This window comes from Physeter macrocephalus, chromosome 6 (assembly GCF_002837175.3).
Source record: "Physeter macrocephalus isolate SW-GA chromosome 6, ASM283717v5, whole genome shotgun sequence".
Lineage (NCBI taxonomy): Eukaryota > Metazoa > Chordata > Mammalia > Artiodactyla > Physeteridae > Physeter > Physeter macrocephalus.
This window is the reverse complement of record NC_041219.1, coordinates 17188691-17213899: the sequence shown is the minus strand read 5'-3', so window position 1 is coordinate 17213899 and position 25209 is coordinate 17188691. Positions and strand designations below refer to the sequence as shown.

At 35.2% G+C, this 25209-nt stretch overlaps 1 protein-coding gene across 7 annotated transcripts in view; it reads right to left on the bottom strand.

The window, feature by feature from the left end:
• METTL25 (methyltransferase like 25) overlaps positions 1–25209 on the bottom strand; it is a 129560-nt gene that overhangs the window by 80173 nt on the left and 24178 nt on the right. For all 7 annotated transcript variants that reach the window (XR_003680093.2, XR_003680097.2, XR_008617555.1 and 4 more), the window contains exons 4-5: positions 21469–22068; positions 18787–18934 (exon numbers count right to left, since the gene is read on the bottom strand). Coding sequence is in view for 3 of the 7 variants with exons in the window: in XM_028490421.2 (XP_028346222.1) it covers positions 18787–18934; positions 21469–22068 (748 nt within the window). In the remaining 4 variants the exon portion in view is untranslated. The remainder of the gene's footprint in view (positions 1–18786; positions 18935–21468; positions 22069–25209) is intronic.

Below are 25209 nucleotides of genomic sequence, written 5' to 3'. Positions count from 1 at the left end.
AACAGGAGACGCCACAACAGTGAGAGGCCCACGTACCGCAAAAAAAAAAAAAAAAAAAAAAGATACATGCACCCCAATGTTCATAGCAGCACCATTTACAATAGCCAAGACATAAAAGCAACCTAAGTATTCACTGACAGATGAATGGATAAAGAGGATGAGGTAGATATATACAATGGAATATTACTCAGTCATAAAAAAGAATGAAAAAATGCCATTTGCAGCAAAATGGATGGACCTAGAGATTATCATACTAAGTGAAGTAAGTCAGAGAAAGACAAGTATAATATGATATCACTTATATGTGGAATCTAAAAAAAAATGATACAAATGAACTTATTTACAAAGCAGAAACAGACTCACAGCATAGAAAACAAATGTATGGTTACCACAGGGGGAAGGCAGGGCAGGGGGTACATTAGGATACATTAGGATATATATAGATATAGATATAGATAGATATAAATCTATCTATCTATCTATCTATCTACCTATTTGCTTATTACTCTGATGTCTCTACCCACTAGGATCGAATGACAGGACATGATAGCAGGAACATTTTTCCTTCCATTTCTCTAGCTCCTAGAAAAGTACCTGGCACATTGTAGACATGCAATAAATATTTGTTAGAAGAATAGGTAAATGAATTAGTGAATCATTACATTTATCTTAAATCCTAAATATTTGTACATATATGTATTTGTATATGTACATGCATAGAAAGAAGTATGAGAAGGCAGTGTCACTGTGGGTATTGATGCCAAAAAAGGGCTTTAACTTTTTTTTTTTTTCGGTACGTGGGCCTCTCACTGCTGCGGCCTCTCCCATTGCGGAGCACAGGCTCCGGACGCGCAAGCCCAGCGGCCATGGCTCACGGGCCCAGCCGCTCCGCAGCATGTGGGATCCCCCCGGACCGGGGCACGAACCCGCGTGCCCCGCATCGGCAGGCGGACTCCCAACCACTGCACCACCAGGGAAGCCCTAACTTTTTATTGTACATGTTTGTATACTGTCAGAATTTTTTAATTAACGATAATATATCTATGTATTACTTATGTTAAAAGGTAAATAAATAAATGCTTAATATTTTGTTTATTTACAGTACAAAGTACTTTATTAAAATTTATTTTTGTGTGTGTGACATGCATCTGTGTCATTTTTATAATGCTTTATAACAATAAAAATAAAATTTAGGTTGATAGGCACCTTATAGTTTCTCACAATAAAAATTTTTTTTTAAGTCCAAATATATATCATTTACCAACCCTTTTGTTTTGAAGTTCAGTCTCTGTTCCTTGCTATCCTTTTCAAGGATCGACTAAGACTCCCTAGGCTTCCTTACAAATACTCTTCAAGGGTATCTGAAGACTTGCCAGGTAGACTGACACACTCTCAAGTAAAGATAACATTTGAATTTTAGTTGTAAAAGTTTGGAAACTTATTTCCCACCTTAGAATGTTATAGCTTAAAATAAGCATCAAAGGCTATAGCACAATTCTATGAAAATTTCTTTATATTCATTTTAGCCTTTAAATAAGGTTAACTGTATATGGTATTAAAAATATTATCTAAGGGGGCTTCCCTGGTGGCGCAGTGGTTGCGCGTCCGCCTGCTGATGCAGGGGAGCCGGGTTCGCGCCCCGGTCTGGGAGGATCCCACGTGCCGCGGAGCGGTTGGGCCCGTGGGCCGTGGCCGCTGGGCCTGCGCGTCCGGAGCCTGTGCTCCGCAACGGGAGAGGCCACAGCAGAGGGAGGCCCGCATACCACAAAAAAAATATATATATATATTATCTAAGGATAACAGGCATATTGAAATTATACTGAACTGCCCAGATTTCTGAAGCATTCCTATCTTAACAGTTTCTTGAATATATTAAAACTAAAAGGATAAATATAATTCAACTATGTAAATCAGACCTATACTCTTGTGAAATAAAATTTGTATTTTATGGCAAGACAAGAAAAATTTAAACATAAAAAAGTCTTCTCTGTCCTTTGGCCTCCTCTCTTCCTGCACTGTGCATTGTGTATCTGCATCGTGCATCGACCAAACCTCCCCCATTGGCGGGAATACCTGCTCAACCATAAAAAGCAACATTCTCCTAGCATCAACAAGACAACTCCTTAAAAGATAACTTACCTTCTTGATCCTGTAAGGGGCCAAGATGACGCTTAGATCTAGATTGTGTAAACTGTCAATAATATGCCATTTATTTATTTATTTAACATCTTTATTGGAGTACAATTGCTTTACAATGGTGTTAGTTTCTGCTTTATAACAAAGTGAATCAGCTATACTTATACATATATCCCCATATCTCCTCCCTCTTGCGTCCCCCTCCCAACCTCCATATCCCACCCCTCTAGGTGGTCACAAAGCACCGAGCTGATCTCCCTGTACTATGTGGCTGCTTCCCACGAGCTATCTATTTTACATTTGGTAGTGTAGATATGTCCATGCCACTCTCTCACTTCATCCCAGCTTCCCCTTCCCCTTCCCCGTGTCCTCAAGTCCTAATATGCTATTTAATGTACATCTCAAAAAACTAACTGCCTTGACTTTTAATGGGTAGAGCAGTTCGCAGAGCTTTCTGAGATGCTGTTCCTGGGTTATAATCTTCAATTTGGCTTGAATAAAATTTTCCATTTCTTTCTTAGATTGACTAATTTTCATCAACACCCTTCAGTTAAAGAATAAATTCAAACTAGTACAACCAGAAGAGGAATAACTAGATATTTTAAAAGTAGATAAATTCTAAAAATTGATCCACTCTCTTAAAATGCTTAGAATAAATATGGGTATAAAAATTTGGTAACTTAAAAATATAAAAGTTATGTGTTGCTCTCGATAAAGATTCAAGTTGTAAAAGAGGTACAGAGAAAGATCCTAGAATTCAAGACATTTAAAGAAAATCACAGCAGAGCAATCATATGTTCACATTAATTAATTAATCAATTCCATAATATGAAATAAGGCCCTACTGCGTCCTCTCCTTCTGCCTTCACCGAAAAGTATCTTCAATTTAAGTCACTGAGATATATATTCTATGCATGGTCTTTTTTTTCACAGAATACTCTAAAGAGGATAGCTGGTTAGTCAGTGGTAAAAGAATAATTTATTATTTCTCATTTGTTTCTCTCTAGACAACACCAGGTTTAGCCCTTTTTACATCATCCTTTTTTCTGCTTCTCATCTCCACTTGTAGCTCCATTACATAATCAGCGTATTAGTATTTCACTTATCCTTTGGTTAAAAGCACAGCTAGAAATGTAATCTCAAAGGGATATGTAAATTACAGTATATACACAAAAGAAAAACACCTAGTTTAAAATGTATATATTGCTTTAATAGAGTCATATCTACATTCAAATATTGTTTCTTAATGAATCAGTCTAGATAGTACTGCCTTGGTATTTTTATGCATGACTATAAGAATGGCAAAGTTCAGGTACTGACAGAAAACACTGGTCTGGCAAACACTGTGACAGCAGCTTCTCACTGTGCATGACAAGTTTCCTCTGCTGCTCTTGATACACTCCTTATATTCAAGACTCCAGTCTTGACAAAAGAGTTTACATTGAGACACATATGGACTATCTGAAACATTAAGTCAATGAGACAATCTTTACACTAATATTATGAATCACATTGTAACTTCATTCCTATGAAAATTTTGCTCATTGTGCCAGACTGATGAAAGAAATTTAGACAACTTGCTTACAATTTATCATGTGAAAAAAGAAATGTGAGAATACAATATTTACAGCAAAATATTTTTCAACATCCTTTGCTACATAGTATACAAATCCAAATTTGTATATAAAACTAGTAGAATGTAAAGTAGTTTTTTTTAAAGCCTGTTTTGTATTAGTTTGATTGTAAACTTTCTGATAAGAATTTCTATCAGCTTTGATTTCATATTACCTTATATTTGAAGCATATACTATTTCTCTTTATTACTTCTTTTAAGTGGATATATTAATTTTGTTTTAGATTTAATTACATTCACGAGCACAGGGAGAACTCGTTTTTTGCTGAATAAATACAATCTGCATGAGCTTCTAAAACCACTTTCTATTAGTCACAAAAAAATAACGAAGCGCAAATTAAAGAAAGGGGAAAATGTATTAAAACTCCATGTCTAACTACTTGTAGGCAGCAAGAAGATGTCCTATGGCAAAAGTAAAATCAGTGCCAATACTCTAGAAAATGCACAACTGACTGAAGATCAGATACAGCTGTCTGTGTGAGGTGATTGTGCACAGGCTGCCAAGTATATCTAGAAATCTCTGCATTCACCCCATGTTAACTGGCAAGAATTTTCCTGAGACATAAGCCCAGTTGAACAATGAGAAGTAATGTGATGTTGTAACTAAAGCTTATAAACAGCTGAATCTACAAGGTTGACAGTGGAGTCTATTTATCTGCTCTAAGATTACAAGAGCAATACCTTCTTCAAGCCGAGATAGCTCCTGATAATTACTGAGTTTCTGAACAGGTTAATAAACTGTTAATATTGATAGTTAAGAAAATAAAAACTTAAATATGAGTTTAACTAGGAATTACTGTTAGATAATTATACCTCAACATAAAACTTTGGGAAAATTTATGGCCATTCTTACAATGTCATAGATTTAAAAGTATGATTTTCAAAAACTCCCCATTATCCTACTCCAAATGCAGAATCAAAGCAGGAAAGCACAGTATTTGTTTATGCAAACCCTATATAATTAAGAAGAAAAGAAACTAGAACTAAATCTAAATGTCGTGATAAATATAGGTGAAGTTCAGTTTAAGTAAAAGACACGTTTTGGAAAGCTACATTCAAGTCATAGAATATTATTAGAGTCATAAGAGAGACCTCCAAGATCATCTAATTTAACACCTCTCTTTTTACTAATTTACAAATGATCCACAAAGGCAAACTGATTTATCCAAGGCCATAGCACTGCAGAGACAGAAGTAAAACTCTAGTCAGTTAAAGCAGCTCCTACCTATAGGGTATTTTTGGACTTCCTTGGGCATATACATATTACTCTCTCTGTGCATCCAACTCTAATACAGCACCTATCACACTGTATTATAACTGTCTTTTGTTATTTGTCTTCCCATTGGGTTGTCAATTTCTTTATACTGTCTTATCTAGGTATCCCTGATGTCTAGCAAAGTGGGCAGTTGGTGGGTACACAGTTTCCTGAGTGTCTCCTACATCTCAGCAATTTCTATGCTGAATAAAATGTTCATTGATATTCTCAATGCCCAAAGTTGTTGTTACTAAATCAGTTCTTATGTCTTCATAATTTCAGAGAATCTTCATTTTAATTTCAGGCTGATTTTAAATTAGTCAGACTTGCTAAAAAATTTCCATGCCCCAATATCCAGATTCTGGATCAAACAGTAATGATTTATATAAAGACTAAAAGAAAGTTCATTGAAAAGAATTAATCTGAAATATTACCAATCATTTATAAATTACTTGTGTTTAAAACTTTCTTTTTGGGGGGTGGGGGAGGGAAGGATCGGGAGTTTGAGAATTAGCAGATGCAAACTATTATATATATGATGGATAAACAACAAGGTCTTACTGTGCAGCACAGGGAACTATATTCAATATCCTGTGATAAGCCATAATGGAAAAGAATATGAAAAAGAATATATACATGTATAACTGAATCACTTTGCTGTATAGCAGAAATTAACACAACACTGTAAATCAACTATACTTCAATAAAATTAAAAAAAAATCGTTCTACAAAGAATTATTTTGAAATACAATCACTTATAATTTGTTTTTAATAATAATTTGTTTTCATTTTCTCAAATTTTAGGCTAAAATTCTTTAAAAAATTTTAAGTAATGAACATGTGATATAGCAGGAAGTTATTAACAAATCTGAAAAATCTCTGTGAGATTCAGTTGAGAAACTGAAGTCCTTATTTGAAAAGTTGGACAACTGAAAAAGAAACAAACTAAGGAAGACATAAATATTCCTTTATATTTGTCAAAATAAAGCAACTCATTCTTTTAACAAATATATACTCAGCATCTGCTATACACCAGACACTCTTTGGGATGCTTTAAAGATAAGCTGATTTGCAGCTTAAGTGAACAAATTCACTTACATATAACAAACATAAATTTATGTTTATTTCAAACTGTGGGTTAAAGCCAGTGGTGCAGTGAAGTTGGCTCCAGAGAGGGAGAGATTGTGTCATCTCTTCCCAGTTCAGCATTCAGTGACAACAGGTTGATAGCTTGAAACTGGCCAAACTGGGTGTATTTATACCATGGAAATCAGGAAACGTTACATATTAGGGCTTTTATTCAGGGACGGAGCAAACCATTTAAACACTTAGCATCACACCACTGGCTATGACCCACTCCTGGAACATGAAATTAATTTAGTGGATTGTGATCAACATTTTACACAACAGAAAGAAATAGAATAAAGAATACCAGCACACATTGTGTGTTGTGAGACCCAGTACCTTTCAAAGAACAAATATTAACTAAAAAGAATAAAAAGTACTTTTTAATAAAAGTTCAGTACCAGTATTATTTATCTATTTATCTATCTGTATACATACTAGGTAGTGATATAAAATATATTTAATGTGGGTCTGAGTAAAACAAATGCAGCATCACTACTATAATCAAGAGAACAAATACAATTTTCTTCCAAGAACACGGTTTACAACTTTGTGGTCATCATATGCTCTGTGGTTAAAGATAACATGCTTGGGAGAAAAAAATTTTGTAGTTAATAGATGAATATCTGTAATCTTTTTGTTTCTTCTCAAGGAATAACAAAGAGCAGAGTTATAATTTATAACCTGAGGTTATAGAGATTTAAAGTTCAGTAAGACCTCTATCTCACCAGGGTAGTGTTTTCATCATTTTGCTCTAGTGATCTCTGGAATGTAAAACTTCCCTAACCTGTTTCTTAACTTTGCTATGAAGGGCAAAGCCAGCCTAATACCTTTAATTCTAAAACTACTTATTTCAACATAATTCTTTTTCCTCAAGATGTCTTATCAAATACTTTTGTTCCTTCTTTAGTTTTAAACAGTGTTGAATCAGTCTTTCCTTAATTTATAATTTCATTTCATGCCATTTCTTTAATTGAGCACTTACAATAATACCACATATTATGGTGAGTGTTAGGCATTAAAAGAAAAATTTTAAAGATAAGCTTTTTGTCTTAGAGGAGCTCAGAGTCCATCGTGAGAGATAAATACTAAACCACCTATGGTTGAATAATGTGGTGGTACCAAAGCAAAACAATATATGGAGAAATCACTGCACCTCTCCTTTAGAGAGTTATTCCTCTCAACCCCCCAAATCAGGACACAGAGAGGGGAGACAGGGAAGAAGGAAGGAAGGAGCTGCTGGTAGGGTGGGCCAGGGGGGAGAAGAAAAAGGATGTTTCTGCAGATCCTTTTAGAAGCTATTCAACAGTTATTTTCAACGCCTGTCTACTCTGCTTGCCCCACAACGGAAACTGAAAAAGTCAAATATTCACTTTGTCAGACTCCTTTGCAGCCAGAAGGTACCCTGTGAATTATGTCTAGACAATGAGACATGAGGCAATTCTGCTAAGAAATTTCTGGACGGATTTTTTTCCTCCTTGACAAAAGGAGAGAGATGCTTGAGAAGAAAGGCTCTAATTCATACCTACTTCTCATGAAGACATGATGCTTACAACTGCAGCAGTCACCTTGTAGCCCAGAGAGGGAAGTCTAGATGAGAGCCCAGTGCCCTGATGTCAGGAAGCCAGTGAACCAACCCTAGAACTGCTACCTCCTGACTGCTGCTTATGTGAGATAATGACTTTATTGCTTATGCCACTGTTAAGTAAACTTACTATTATTTGTAGGCAAAAGTATTTAAACTGGTACAGGTATGGTTAACCACTCTCTTGCTTTCCAAGATGTGGCTCTTCAGAAGTCACATACCTCTACATTATAGGAATAATTCATCCTGAAGCTTTCTCAACCTCCTTTCTCTCAGTGCCCATGTAGCCCACACAGACAGAAAATGATTAGAAATAAAATAAGAAGCTAATTATGTAGTACAGGCAATAAAAGCAAAAAAGAAAGGAGAAATTAAAATAGGATAGAATTATTAAAGTCATGTCAATTTAATAAAATCTTAATCCTAATAAACAAAATAGCTGATATCTGCATAAAAAGACAGCTTATAGAAAAAGTGGGAGATGCCACGTTTATCTTACGAGTACCTATATTTACTGAACCTTAACACCAAATAAAGGCCTTTAAGGATAGTGCCGCTCCTTCAGACAAAAGGTGAGCACTTTTACATGAGCTGGGACACTCAGAGACACCTCATCCTAACCATATTCCAGAGAAGGAAACAGCATCAGGTCACTTTATTCGACTGTGAACAAGTTATAGAGTACAAAACTGAAGAGAGGGAGGCAGGGATTAGGGAACTGTCTTAACCCAGTATTATTAGCAAGGACACATTTACCGACCCCCAAACTGTCTCAGTCTCTGCCAAATCAATGTCCCTACCCAGCTGCTAAACTCAAACTAACCAAGCTTTTCCATATTTAAGGAGCACTGTTCTTAAACCCACGTGAGGGCTAGAACTAGTCTTCAGTTCTACGCTTGGCCTCTATCCTGTGCCCTGGAAGAACTAGCATTTGTGTACTCCCTGAGGAGCATCTTCCCCTACTCACCCCTATTTATGCCCACACAGTCTGCCTACAATTTTGTCTCAGGTTCTCATTTAGATTCTAGTCCTCTGATAAAACTGGTACCATTCAGAATGCTAACACACTGGGTTATAGCCCTGATGGTTTAAAATTTAACAGTCTCCCCAGAGGCCAAATCCTATCCCTCTACCCCAGCTTTGAGTTATAAGAGTGTGAATCTAAGCCAGAATGACTGGGCTAAAATTCTAACTCCTTCACTTATTAACTGTGTGATCTTAGACAGGTTACTTAACCTCTCTGTGATTTAGTTTTCTCATCTGAAAATGAACACGATGATAATAGTACAGTCAGCCTTCCATATCCATGGGTTCCGCATCTACAGAATTCAACCAACTGTGGATTGAAACTATTTGGAAAATAAATTCCAGAAAGTTCTAAAAGACAAAACTTGAATTTGCTGTGCACCAGGCGACTATATACATAGCATATGCATTGTGTTAGGTATAAGTAATCTAGAGATGATTTAAAGTACACAGGAGGATATGAGTAGGTTATATACAAATACCATGCCACTTTATGCAAGGAACTTGAGCATCCATGAATTTTGGTATCCACAAGGGCCCTGGAACCAATCCCCTATGGATACCAAGAAATGACTGTATTACTTTACAGGAGTATTATGAGGAATAAAGTAATTAATAAAAGTATTATATTTGAAATAGTGCTTCACTCACAGTAAATGCTCATCATTTTTTTTGGTTTTTAAGTAGAACTCTTTCATTTTCACTGTCCAAATGTCAGTCAATATACTGGGAGAGCCAGAGACAGCCCTTGCCATAGTATTTATTAACCATCATGTGCAGTTTTACATCTGGTCAGAAACTCCTGCTGAGTGTGCTCCAATTTTCCAATAAGACCCTTTGATAATAGATGTCAGCTCACATCTGACTGGAGTTTGCCTTTTGAATACCAGCGTCAGCAGCTAGCTACCTCCTTTGGGGTGAATGCTTCTCTTGCATTAGTTCTCCTAGCCTTGGTCCCACGATTTCAGGTTTCCCCACTGTTCCACTGCTAGGGTCGCAGTGAACCTCATGGCTGAAAAATCACAGGCCTTAACAACTTCTGCTTTTGGTCATGTTATTGTTCTGCTCAAAATTCTCATTTCCAAAATGGACTTGCCATATGAGGTCCTTTTGAACTGACTCCTGCTTTTCCTTTCCACCTCATATCACACTTCTGTACTTTATATGAATCAGGTTATCACCTAGAATATTCATCCATCTCCAATGAGTGCCCTACCATGCCTCAACCCACCTTGTTCCTAATACTTGGAATGCTCCTCTCCACATGTTTGTCTACCTAAATCCTACCCCACAAAGCTCAATTCAAAAGTTACTATGTTCACAAAGCTCTTCCTGATTTCCTAACAGGAAATAATTTTTACCTTCTGGCTGGAATAGCTCTTTTAACACTTATCATAGTCTCTTTTTTTCTCACCTCTAAGAAATCACTTATAAATCATATATATTCATATATATAAAATTTGTTATTCTTTATTGTTGCAATTATTGTTGGCTTGTTGTATATTCATAGTGCCTAACAGTTACAGTCTCAAGGTAAAAGTTTCACCAAAGAAGAAGCATTCAGAACAAGACCTTAGATCTACCTGTACTAGATAGGGTACCACAAAAGAGCTCAGAACATAGATCTTTAAATAAGATAGAAATCTTCTCTTGTCATAGTACAGAGAGAGGCAGGAAGTATAGAGCATGTTATCCAGAGACTCCTATGGGTCAAGCTGCTCTGCCATCCTTTAAGAGTTAGCTACCAACTTTAGTATCAAGGTGATTGTTATTCCTTAGCCAGTAGGAAGAGTGAAAAAAAAAAAGGGGGGGGCGGCAAGCAGTTCCCTTTTAAATAAATTGCACACATTATCTGACTCACATTCTACTGGCTTGAATTTTCTCACATGGAAGACAGGGACTCTAGCTGTGGTCCAGGTGATGTTTGCTCTACTAAAACTAAGAGGAGCTATATTATTAAAAGAAAGAAGAGGACAATGGATGATTACATTCTGTTACATGTACATACTGTTATATTACCCACACTCCTTATCACTCTCCCCCTTCCAGGGACCTATTCATGCATTAATATTATACATGTGTATACACACACACACACACACACACACACACACACAGAGGCAGACAATGCTAAATGCCTACCAATATCCAGTTTCTCCTTCTTCGTTACGCACAGAATCTTGATTTCATTTGGAGCTGCAGTGTGCCCATCTAGGAGGTTACATTTCCCAGCCTTCTAGAGATGGCCTATGGAGGACAGGAAGTTGCTGGGTAGAATTTCCAGGGAAGTTCTTTAAAGGATGCTGTCTCACATGGGAAAAGTTCTTCCATCTTCATATTTCTTTCCATTTGAACTACAATGGCTGGAGCAGCAGCAGCCATTATGAAACCATAGTGAAAGGCCAATAAAACTGCAGAGACCTTGGCCCTCACACCCTTGAACCATATGAACCAATGTCAGCTACTACCTTACAGATTTTCTGGAAAATAAGAGAAAAATAAATCCTATGTGATTATGCTACAACAGTTCCATTTTCATGTATTTAGATGTCTGTATTTATAAAACTTTCCCAAAATATGATCAGTCATATATAAAGCAATCTCAAATTATTAAGCATGTTCAAAACTTTGCCCTGAAACTTGGTCCTTCCTTAGTTTTTCCCATCATGTAAGCTGTACCATCACCTACCCAGTGCCTTGGAACAGAAATCTGATAATAGTCCTTGACAATCCTTCTCCTTTATCTCTACTCCTCTACATAATCTTAAATGTTTCAATCTACTCTATTTCTACTACAGCTGCTCTAACTTTAGTCCTTATCCTTGTGGTCTCAACTTTCGAGAGCTTGTCCTATGGGACTCCTCTCTGTGTCTACCTAAGTGCAAGTTTTATCATCTGTAACCCACTCCTTGCAGGGCTTTGAAACCAAAGCTCAAGTTCGCCATGGTATACAAATACCCTTAGTAGCTTCAGCATTTCCATCATCTTTGTAGACTCCTACCTTCTCCTGTATATTGACCTGATAAATACTATGTATCTTTCCAGTACTTCAATGCTTTTAAGAAATGAAATTTAATTACATTCAGTATTTTTAGTTGAATGGGGTGAGGGGCAGGCAGGATACCTAGCCAGCCAGATTTGGTGGTTTAGCTATTTTTTTTTTTTAAGTTTTGAGCTTACATTTGGTAGATTTTAATCAGTAGAAATTCCAAGGTCCAGAATTTGGGAACTATTCCCCCACAAAGATTTGAATTTGCTTCGGCATGGGACTGACGGAAGACTGCCTTGTCTCATTCAAGGTCATGGCTTAGTATGAGCTTTTCAGGTCCAGCTCCCCCACCACGTAGGAGGGCCCAATGTTAGTCTCTAGATCCCAATGGGACCAGCATTTGCCTCAAGACAATACCATCTGCTATCTTATGGCTCACAGTTCCTTGCTCTAGTTTCAACTCCTCTTCCTCTCTCTTCCCCTTCTCTCCTTTTAATTTTTTGGTTTTGATTTTTCTTGATCCATGGAGATTTCCCTTATTTTTGTAGAGTCAGCAATGCTTAAAAAAAATACATGTTCTAATTTAGGCAGGGTTTAGCTGAACTATAGCAGGAGAGTTCCTCGGAAAAATCATACACGGCTGGAAATGGAAGTAAAGCACATGTTCTTTTGAAAAAAGAAACCACACTTTATTCCTCTACATCCTCCAAACTTCTAGCATTAAAAGATGAATGCAAACAGATTTGTTTAATAAAATACATATTACATGAGATAGAAAATACTGTTAAATCTTTACTGAAAAGACAGCAATTGTGTGTACTGCTGCAATGATGAGATTAATTCACTGCTATTTACTTGACTAAGAAATTAGTCATACCTTTCTGTAGCTACAATACATGGTGTAATGTTGATATTAACTAGCTAATACTATCTTAGGAGTTTTTAACAGCATATACTGAATATCCAAAAGATCTCAAAATATAAGATACACTTATTTTTAAACAGTATGTTACATTTTCAAATAATATGCTCAAAGTATTTTCCTTCAACATCCAGATACCTTTCCAGGTGAAGTACCTCTAAATTTAAAGCAGTGAAACCAACTGTTAATTCTAAAAGACACTGAAGATGACTATGTAAGAATCTAGCCTCCTCCCTTAAAATTCCTACTGGTGACATATTGAGAAACAATTTACAGTAAGAAAGGTATCATATCCCCTTAACAAATTTCTATTTGATACAGAAATGGCAGGACCAGATTGAAAGATGCCGCTACAAGATGATCTACAGCCCTCCTTCGGTTAAAAAACCAAAAGGAGATGGAGGGCTCTAGGGAGGATCACCTTAATTCCCCGGTAAAACATTAAGGCCAGGGTAAACATGAAGGTAGGCCACAGGCTTTCAAGGGTTACACCACTTATATTTGACTCTGCAGAGCTGCAGTATTTGGAGGCACTAATGATATTAGCAGACTCCCTGACATTGGGCTGGGAAGAGGTAGGGAGAGACCAAGCACAAGTCTCTGCCCAGACAAGGGCTGCTTCTAGAAGGAGCTCCTATTAAGGCCACTCAATAAACTCTATGAAACCACCTGATCTGACTTTCTAGGAGCCCAACTCTTCCTCTACTCGTGCTACACTCCTAGGCCTCAGATATGATCATATAAACATACAGGAAAAGAAAATTACCATTCATTCTTCAGACTGGGCCTGAATGACTCAGTTACAGCACTAACATCAATTTCTGACAGAATACACAGCAGGTTGATACGTTAGGCTGAAAAAACACATACAGATGATAAAGTCCAGAGGCAGAAAAAAAGCGCTGCTTCTGTCTTGTGTTCACTTTTAACAGAAAAAAAAAAAATTTCCTAGGAAACTCTCTAGTAGATATGCTCCTCATTGATAAGAACTGTGTCTCATGTGTCTCATATCCTTTCCTAAATAAATGGAATTACCATAACTAATTTAGATTGAGAGTCATGTATTTCTGAGGCTATAGCAGGGCTCAATCTTCCTAACAACTGATGCTTGAACAAAATCATAGTTCAGTTAGCAAGGAAGAAGAGAGATGTGGATCTGGATTGGTAACCAGTACTGTTTCCTCAAAATGTTTCTACCTTTATGGGAAAAACAACCAAAAGAAATTCTCTCTCCAACTTCAGGGGGAAGAAATAATATCAATATTTCAAATTAATTATGATAATGATAATCAATATTAAGACAAAACACTGAAACAAGTCAAGCTTGGGAAAACATATATATTCTATAAAGCACTGCAATAAATAATACTGTTTCTGGTATTTCGTGTTCTCCTAGGAACTACTGGCTTATAATGTATAAATATTTAAAGCAGTTTTTAAAACATATGGTAGAACTTTGGTATTCATAATTGCTCTGAGAGTTTTGAGGTATTTTTGAAAATTAACATTCATGACAGACCACCTCTATGGTCTACCACAGCATACTGGGTAAACATATTCATGTAAAACACATATTGTTTACATAGTACACATCATCATAAAAAGTTGCAGTGTACATACCAGACTTTTCTACTGTACTATGTTGGACTATTAATATCTCAAATTTACATCCCAAAGGGCAACACTGCCCCAATCCAAACTTAAAAACAGCTGTGCAAACAAACTGAGGGTTAGAGGCAGGTGTGTAAGATATGAAGGGAGAGACACATGACATACTTGATTATTCAGAAATATAACTCCATGGAACCTAGTCCTAGACATATGACAGGAAATACTCTAACCTTGTCCATGCGAACACCTTGCCCTGTAAGTTAGTTATTTTAATATAATGATCAAACTGTACAGTGGTGGATTTCTATTTTAGCAAGGAATACTAGGACTATATAGCATATGCTGTATATACAATATAAGACCACATCCATATTCCATCTTTGCAAACAGTCACTGCTAAATAGACAAGAACAAACTGTTTGCTGTTGTCTGCCTTCACACACACACAGACATCACTGCTCATCAGTAAAGTTAAGCTATCAAAATTCTAGTGGTGCTCATAATAATTATCTTGGACATTCTTTTGTTGTTCTACATTTTTCCCCTTGATTTTGTCTAGTTTCTAAACCTTAACTTTATTGTGCATTTATGCCCTCTATGTTTGGTTTCCCCGGGTTTTCACTCTGAGCTCTATGCTTCAAGGACTTTTGGGGGGGCGGTTAATTACTTTGCACTCTAGACTCTGATATACCTTTCTGGACCCTTCTGGGTTCAGCCTTTGGTTTGGATATGCAAACGAGCTCATGAGCAGAGTCCACCTAAGTCTCTGCATGGGAGAGGTTAAAATAACTACAAATAACCTTGAATATACTTCCACAGAACATCTTCTAAAATTCTGTCTTCTTAGGAACCATAAAAAACACTTGTTTTCAATGATGCTGTTCATCAGAAATACCTATAGTGCTTCTTAAAAATACTTATATTCAAATACCATCCTTAGAGATTATACATTAGAAGGTCAGAAGTGGGTCCCAGGCATCTAGACACTGAAACTGTCATATACGATCCAACTGGGCAGTCAGAGTTGAGAAACACTGTTATAAAAATTGCAGGAGATGGTTCATATCTTCTCTCCTTTTACTATAGCCAAGATAAGGCAAGAAAAATGGAAGTAGGGGTGTGGGAAAGAGAGAAGTGAGTGACTTTTGCCACCTGGTTTTTGAGATGAGAAAATGTGGCAGTCCAAAGCTAGGCAAAACTGCAACATGAACCAAGGTTGCTTTTGTTATTCCTATCACTTATTTTTCTCCTATCTCTTGGCTTTCCAATTCCTTCCTTCCAAAGTATTTGAAGGTACTCACATTGCATACATCTTCACCTAATTCATCATATCACTCAGTCCTGTTTCTTCCTGCTTATTCTTTGCTTTTCTGACAAGCAAGGCTCCCAAACCTCTGTTCTTTTCAGGTATATATGAGGAAATCAAATAACATTAAGGTATTACTATTAGCTTTAACCACTTAAGCTTAGTATTGTTTATCTGATAATTTCAATGATTCTCAATGGTTAAGATGTTTTTGACAGGAAGGCCTTTCCATGAATTAACTCTCTGCCTATAAGAAGGGAAAATGAGAGTTTGTAGCTGCCAGTCACTGTCATTAACAAACCTTTCCAACACTTTTTCTTGCCTGAGTCCTGGGCCCAAAGTCATCCTATCGATGCAGTGAACAAGGCAATTGCCACTCAATTATCTATTCAACACACATTGCACAAACATTGATCAACATGAACCATGTTTGAGGCAATGTGCTTACTTCTGAAGATAAAAAAGTGAATAAAAACTAGTGTCTACACTCTACTCATAAATCTATCAAATCTTTCCATGGCAGAACTGAAGTGGCAGAGGCTGAAGATGTGGATGCACTAATCTTTCTTCTTCCTTCAGATTGTGCAAAGGCCTCTCTATTGAACATGCCTTATTCAAAGATATTGCTCATTTCAGTCTGAATATCTGGTCAATAAATACTTCTAAACAATTTAATGCAATAGTGTGTTAGAAAAGGTAACTAAAGTGGTCTCATAACCCAAAGGTCTCTCTCTAATCTTTTTATTTACCTCTAAAAATATATATCTTCCCTTATGTTTGTTTACACTTTATTAAAACACAATATAAATAAGTATAATTAAAATATTAAACAAGTATTTGATAGGGGAAAAAAAAAAACAAAAGGTACCTGAAGACTAACAGAAAATGGACAGGCACAGGAGCAACTGGTCACTCTCTTAATTTTTTTCCTACCCCGGCAAGTAGCTTCTGCCAACCCCCTTAAGGAACAGAACTGAAGAACCAGACATCAGATGAAAAATGTATCAATGACATTTCCTGGTTGTCATAAAATAACGATAGCCACTTAAATCTGAATTTCTTTACATACTCAACAAAAACCAGACAGAGAATAGATAAAATTACTCATAAGCCACATGTACACTACGTATTTTGATTTAAATGTAAGGGAAGAAATAAACATCTCAAGCCAGCAGAAACAGCTCTGGGGATCACTCCAGAAGGAGAGTCAGATGTAGAAAAATGTGTGTGACAGAGAACAGAGCGTGCTGCCAAAAGAGAGGATCCCACTCATGGTGTAAAGTACAGAGATTAGGTCCAAGACCTGACGATACTGAGCAATGGCTGCAAGGGTCCAGCCCGACCACAGATGGCAGTCTTAAGATGTATCACCTAAAGGGGAGAGAAAGGCCCTTTGGAAGGGGAAGGCATCTTGGAGGGGGGGGCATGATGATAAAGTGAAAGAAGGAAGCAGGCAACTGAAATTAAAGATCTTACACTGTAAGACAGTATCTCTGAATTAAAAGACACACCAAGTGGCTACACCTACCCTGAACTAAGCCAATTATTTAAAAAACCCATTTCATTGTACCTATAGAACAGGAAGCTCTTGAACTAAGAACAAAAACTTCCCTACCCAAAATTTTATGCTTGCTGATCCAGGAAAACACTTTGCATTTAATATTTTAAAAGCTGTAAAACTGTGATTGTATTAAAGGTTTTTTTTTTCATTTCTTTTAGGAAAGATGCACAAAAAGGGCTATAAAGTAATGTAAATATTTGGGTATACACTTTAGAATAAATAATATTTTAGGTTCACTTTTCCGCCCAATTTTTTTTTTTTTTTTTTTGCGGTACGCAGGCCTCTTGCTGTTGTGGCCTCTCCCGTTGCAGAGCACAGGCTCCGGACACTCAGGCTCAGCGGCCATGGCTCACGGGCCCAGCCGCTCCGCGGCACGAACCCGTGTCCCCTGCATCGGCAGGCGGATTCTCAACCACTGCGCCACCAAGGAAGCCCTTCCCCCCAATTTTTATCTTGAAAATTTTTTTACTCAGAGAAAAGTTGGAAATAATGGCATGACAAACATATATTCTTCATTTAAATTAAACTATTGTTAACTTTTTGCCAATTTGCTTTCTTTCTCTCACTCTGTGTATCTCTATATATTGACAATTTTACTTCTGTGTACTTTTCCTAAAAGATACTTTTTAGAACCCTGACATTAAAAATTCAAATTCAATTAACTCTTTTCCCCAAAAACCTTTGCCAGTTTTAAGGATGACCTGTTTCACCCAGGCAATTTTCAGTAGAATCATACAATCATCATTTTTACCTGTTGGAAATGACTACATGACAAATAATCAAATTTTTACGGTTATCTGGGTTTTAAAATTGAAAAAAAGAGCAAGCAATACCATCTATAGTCACACAACTTCCTGACCTAAAAATTCTTAGCAAGGGACACTGGATGTTGATAAACACTTCACTAAACTAACAGAAAAGAGAACTGCTAATATTAATAGATAGCCATCTAACCTGAACCAGTGGTTTTGAAACCATGTGTCTAATAAGAGATATAACATATAAAATGGATCAAAGAGAGGAATTTCAGGAGCTGCTCTGGATGAAGGGTTGTGGGTGCTTTCACTCCTGTCAACGTACTCTGTACTTTGCTCCTCAGGCACCTTCTCAGCCCAGGGAGCACAGTTTGAATACTATTATTTTCATACAATTGCACAGTTTTCCAGCTTTTTAAAATCCTAGTATTTTGACCCTTCAAACTACAGTAAGAAACTTTTTGAGGGGACAAATATCAATATTCATTACAAAATTGGGAAGGCTTTGGAAATGAAAACAAACCTTGCCCATTCTATATTTATGACAAAATAACTTAGCTTTACTACCTTAGTAAATGTATATCTAACAAATATTTTTAAACAGAAGTTCTCTAAAAATACACCACACAAAAATTTCACATATTTGCAGTTTTCGGCATTCATTAAGACCATACTATGACTAAAAACTCTATAATAAAATACAATGCAAGTGATAGTTCATCAAATTTCATTTGATGTAACATTTCTAATATTGCAAGAATATCAGATATTATCTCAAATGTTAATTCAAAGTGACAATAATGTCAACAACAAAAAAAGGAGAGATACAAAGCAGCCATTATGATCAAATAAATAAAATTATGGGATATGAATAACTTGTACCTTTATGTGGGTTTTCAAACTCTTCAGATAAGAGGTGGTAGCAGCAACCCACACTGCAAACTCCCTTGATTTCAGACTTGGAAGTAAATATTCGCAGAGTATTTGGAGCAAGATCACCACAAGTATGCAGACCTACCATCAAACAATCCTTAAAAAAATGGGAATAAAAAAAAAAGAGAAGAAAAAATAAATTTTGCAAATTAAAAGGAGGGTTAAAAAACATTTAAATGTTTATTAGAAGATGTAGAACATTTTAAAATGATGAAATTATACCTAGAAAGTATTGTATGTCTTTTATTTTCATAACAAATAACTATTGCCTTTAAAGGCAAAATGACTGATCTTTTACCAAAACTGACATAACTTTCAGTTGATTTTCTAGTGTTTTTGGTTACTTACTCATTTGAATTTTCTCTGGTTTCTTTTACAACTAATATTTGCTTAACGACTACTCAAATTAACGCTGGATCAGTACAACGTAGCCTGCATTACTAGGACAAACTTATGATTTGAGACACATTAATACCTTACTAGTCAATTTTTAAAATTCACTTCTTCACCCATACCCATCAAAACTTATAAAACATTGTCACACAAAAAAAATTAAGTGTTGCTAAGTCGGCATTTTTATTCCAACACCAAAAGTTTACTTAGTTTGTTCACTGCATCAAATATGACAAGATTAAATTCAATATAAAGTTTTTGTTCTAAATTTTATAACATGAATTTTATGTAAAAATTCTATGAAATGTTCTCCTAATTACCCAAAGCATAATTTAGATGTATACACATACAGAATGGGTGCATAGGCATGCACTCACAGAATCTTGATCAATATACCGTTTGTTTGTTTTAACTCTTCAGTTCCTTAGTTTCCTCTTCTGTAAAATGAGGCTAATAATAGTATCTCACCTCAATGGGTTATTGCAAGACTTTAATAAGTTAATACTGGTAAATGACTTAGTACAATCTCTGGCATCCAATAAAATTCAGTAAATGTCTTCTATTCTTACATCATCATAATCATGTTATAAATTCAAAATAATAGACATTAAGTTGTAATCAAGTATATTTTTATAACTATCTTCAGAACAAATACAATTTTTTCACTTAAGTTATTTTACGAAAAATGTGATTTTAGCCCATATAATGTAGACATAGACAGGGCTGAAGTGTTATCTTTCTAAAGAAAATAACTGTACCTGTAAGTTGCTTCAACCTGATAGAACATTCTGTTGCTTCAACCAACATTCTCTTCAAAGCACAATTTCTGAAGTGTTGTGCAACTATTTTGCTTTTCTCAATGATTACATAGTTTGGGTAGGTTTTATTTAGACATTATAATGTTATAAATAAAAAAGGAATTCAGAGGGAAAGGGCTTATTGCTAATTAAGGATAGATAACAGAGACATAAATCTCTCTCTTCTAGGCCAATTCTCCCTAAAGGTAACACCAAAATATTTAATCTCATTTTTTCAGTGTATTCATTACACAAGGTTAGTTAAAAATACCAGCAGGTGGCAAACAAAAATACGCAATCAGCATATTATCCTAACAGTAAAATATTTAAGTATTGTATGCGTGTGTTGTAGGGTGGGGAGGGGAGGAGATGGGAGGCATTGGTTAATTCTGGTTATTAAATTGCTACTTAACTAAGGACCCAAGAAATAATCTTCCAGCATATCTTTTATAAGTCAAATTCTTATAAAAGTCTGCATACAGTTTTGATCATATATTTTCCAGAAGACTTTTAAAAACATAAATATATGATAATAAGCACTAAAAATGTATACATTTTAAAATCAGGTTAAAGTAATTGGGGCTGTTTAACCCTAACAGAAGGTTAAGCTATAACTTAATTACTGATTTCATATATAGGAAAAACAATTAATGAGGATTAACTGGTTTCCCATAATTAGTGAATTCCTGAAATATCTGGGAAAAAGAAAAATTCCCCATTCTAAAATGACAAAAGTAACAAAACACTGGTTAACTACCAAACAAGGATTTAAATTTATAAAGAATTCTGGTATCTTTTGTTTATTTATTCTTTAGGGAAGAATTTTCAAAAAATTTAACAAGAGTAGAATATTATAACTTCAAAGGCTACCCTATTGTTTTAAAACAATGAGTTAGGCCAAATGATTTCTAAAAACTCCTCTACAATATTGTTTTCACATACAATGTTGCCTTTAAGATATATTATCTCTGCATAACTTGACATACTTGTACTTTAAAAAAAGTTCAAATTTTTTAAGAATACTTTTCTTGCTCAAGAAAATTGCAAATTTGGTTACCAAGGCTAACATTAAACATAATATTGCCCTAGATACATCTTTACTTCAAATTTAAATAAAATGTAAGAGCTTTCTTGGATTGGAATTTTAACAACTCATAAATTGCATAACGAGAACTTAGCTGATTAGCTTTTGTATTAGTACTTCTGTTTAATTTAGGCTTACAAATGAGTGGAGGGTACTCCCTTCTGGAAAATCATAATTGTCAGATTTTGACAGCTGTGGAAATCATGAAAGCCTGAATATAATTTTATTTTCTTGGTCCTTTATATTAATGTAATCAAATAAGATACGCAGGTTAAGTAAGCTACCATTAAAACTTAATTCTACGTCTTATAGCCTTTATATATAAATGAAATTAAGGAATTAAAAAAATAAAATTACCTCCAGATCTTTAATAATATCATGTAGTTCTGAATCAGCAGTGATAAAAGATGTTAAAGGTGAATATATATTGGATTCATTTGACTTTGACGTCATTTTTCTTCTCTCTTTATTTGCTTCAGACATTTTTCTCTTGGGTATATGGGATGAAGAAGCAGGTTCTATGGCATTAATAGCCAAAAGGTCCCTAAGAGAAAAGGCATTTTCAAAACACAAATTTTCTTCTCGATGTGAATAAACATGTAGGTTTTCCATTTGTTTTCTGATGTTAGAAATTACAGAGCCTGAAAAATCTTGCAGAAAGTCCGAGGTCGACATCTTTTCTTGATTTGCAGTACTGCTGTTACATACTCCCTCAATATTGGCTTTAAATTTAATTTCATCTTGCACTTTCCTTTCTTTTGTCATTTGTAATGCCAGTCCATTGACATCTAATTTTGACCGCCTACGATAGACTTTCCAATGTTTCTTCAGTTTCCTGTTTCTCTCCTCAGCTCCATGAGTATTGGTATTTGAGGAATCAATTCCATAAACTTTTAAGCCATACTTCAAGGACAAAAAGGAGCTTAGGTAGCCTTTTCCAGAACCCAGGTCAATTATCTAAAGAAAACCAGAATGAATTAAAAGGATTTTAGTCAGATGGTAACAGAAAGCATTCGTGATATATTTTTAAAAAGCAAGTAAAGGAATGTATAATTTATACAACCTGTTATGCTTTTTTAAATTTTAATTTTTGATTACTATTAAAAACCAACAACTCTCATCATTTTTATTCAACATTTTAAGAGAAGTTCTAAGCAGTATAATAATAAGTCAAGGAAAAGATGTAAAAGACATACATATTGAAAGTAAAATTGTCTTTCTTCATAGATGACATGATTGTATCTCTAGAAAATTCTAAGGAATGCATACAAAAGTTAAAAGAACTAGTAAGTCAAGTTAGCAATGTGTCAAGATACAAGCTCATTAGAAATGAATAATGAACCATCAGAACATATGCATTACAGTAGTAAAGAACAATTAGAAAATAAAATTTAAAACCAATTGAATTAAAACAGCATAAAAATAGAAATCTAGGAATAAATTTACAAAGGTTATGCAAGACCTATACACTGAAAACTATAAAACATTGCATAGGAAAAATTTAAAAGAGCTAAATAAAGATATACCATGTTCATGAAATAGTTAGACTCAATATTAAGATGGCAATTCTCCCACACTGACATATAGATTCAATGCAATCCTAATCAAAATCCCAGCAGGGTTTTTAAAAGAAATTCATAAGCAGATATTACAATTTATATGAGAAGGCAAAGTACCTAGAATAACCAAAACGATTTTGAAAAGAAAAAATTTGAGGATTTACACTGATTCAGGAATCAATATAAAACTACAGTAATCAAAACAGTGTAGTGCTGGTATAAAAATAGATATATGAATCCATGGAATAAACAGAGTCCAGAAATAGATCCACAGTTATACAGTCAACTGGTTTTTGACAAAACAACTAAAGTAATTCAAAGGAAAAGATAGTCTTTTCGACAAATGGTGTGGGTATAACTGGATGTCTGTATGGGAAAAAAAAGATTTTTGCATGTCATATGCCAAGCAGGCATATCTTTAATTCCTGCGTATCTTTGTGACACTGGGAGGGAAAAAGATTTCTTATGTAGGACATAAAAAGCATAAACTACAAAGAAATAATTGAAAAATGGACTTCATTAAAATTAAAACCTTTGCTACTCAAAATACATAGTTAAAAAGGGTAAGAAATATTTGCAAAACATATATCTGACTAAGGGTTTGTATCCAGAATATATAAAGAACTCTAACAATTCAATAATAAGACAAGCCACCAATTAAAAAATGGGCAGAATATTTGAACACACACGTCACAGAAGAAGATATACAAATGACCACTATAAAAGATGCCCAATATCACTACTCTTTTGGGAACTGCAAACTAAAATCATAATGAGATACACACAAATGTAAAATGGCACAGTCACTTTGGAAAACATCAGCAGTTTACCATAGAGTTAAAGCATACACTTATACTATACAACCTACAAATCCCACTCTGGGCTATTTACCCAAGAGAAATGCAAACATGTCCACAAAGTCTTGTATGTGAATAAATTCATAGCGGCCAAAAAAACTGGTAACAACTCAAATATCCATCAACCAATGAATTGAAAAACAAATTGTGGTATATCCATACTGTAGCATACTACACCCAAAAATGAGGAACAAAGAGTCAATGCACATAAAAATATTGATGACTCTAAAAACTATGTGCTAAAGGATAGTCAAACACAAACATCTACATACTATTTGATTCCATTTATACGACGTTCTAGAAAAGTCAAAACTACAAGCAGAGCAGTAATTCCTTGAGAATGGAGGAGGAAATATCTTGCAAAAGGGTATGAGGAAACTTTTTATGGTGACAGAAATATTTTTTATTACAGTGGCTAAACAACTGCATACAATTACCAAATGCATCAAAGTGTACACCTAGAATTGTTGAATATATAAATTATACCTCAATAAAACTAAAAATGATAAAAGACATATAAAATTACCAAGATTGTTTACTGTATTGTCATGTCATTTCATAAGAAATAAATGGACAATTACAGAAATATTATCATAGGAAATCATTATCTAATCTCATTATATCTAATCTTTAATTCCTAAAATCAGTTAAATCCTGACATAAATATGAGCCACTCAAGGAAAATTTCCTATATTTGAAATAATGCATATCATCAATGAAATCCTCAAAAATTTCAATTCAAGCAAAATTGCAATTCATAGGTAAAACTCCAATAAATGATGTCCGCTAAATAAGTGTCTAGCTTACAAATAATTCCCTATGCCCCCTTTTTAATGTTAATCTCTAGGCTAGGTATTATGGGAAATACAGAAGCATTACATATCTGGATCCTAAGGAACTACAATCTAACTGAAGATACCGTACTCATGAACACAAGGGCTACAGAGTAGAAACTCTATTAATCAATTTCCCCATATCTGAATCTCTAGAGAAAGCAAAGCTCTCCATTCCCTCCCTTCTACAAAAACACATTCACTGATGCCAATGGCAGCTTAATGCTAGCAACCAATGGGTTGCTTGTAAGCACCAGGACATTTGTTCCCCCCAATACAGATGTTTTCTTACCAAGAGGTAATTGAATTTGTTCCCAGATCTGCATATAACGATCCCACTTGTGAATGAGGAAAATTCTGGCTGCAAGTAAGAGAATATCAAATTTCCATCACTGAGAAAAACTGACCTCACTTAAGAAATCTGGCAGTAGAGTAGTTGAACCAACCAGAGGCTCAACCACATATGGCTTTTGGGCCAACGTATTTGTAATTCCTCTGGTGGCAAGATGGCTGGGGAAAATCTAAGAATCATGTCTGCACAATATAATATCTGAAACCCTTTTCAGTAATAGGCAAAATTTCCTAGAAAAATCTATCAGCTCACTTATATCTTACTGACCCAAATTGATTTTTATCCCTCTCCAAATTGGCCTTTCAGTAATATATACAGTGTTAGCAAGAGAATGGCAAACTCTGCAATTAAAGGTTACATAAATCATACATATTTTTGCCTTCAAACTCTCTTATCTGAGTAGCAAAACCTCCACAATCCTGATCTCTTACCCCTTACTCACAACGGTCTTTTCCTTCCTGGATCATCTTATAGGTTTGAAGATAGAGGAGTCTCCA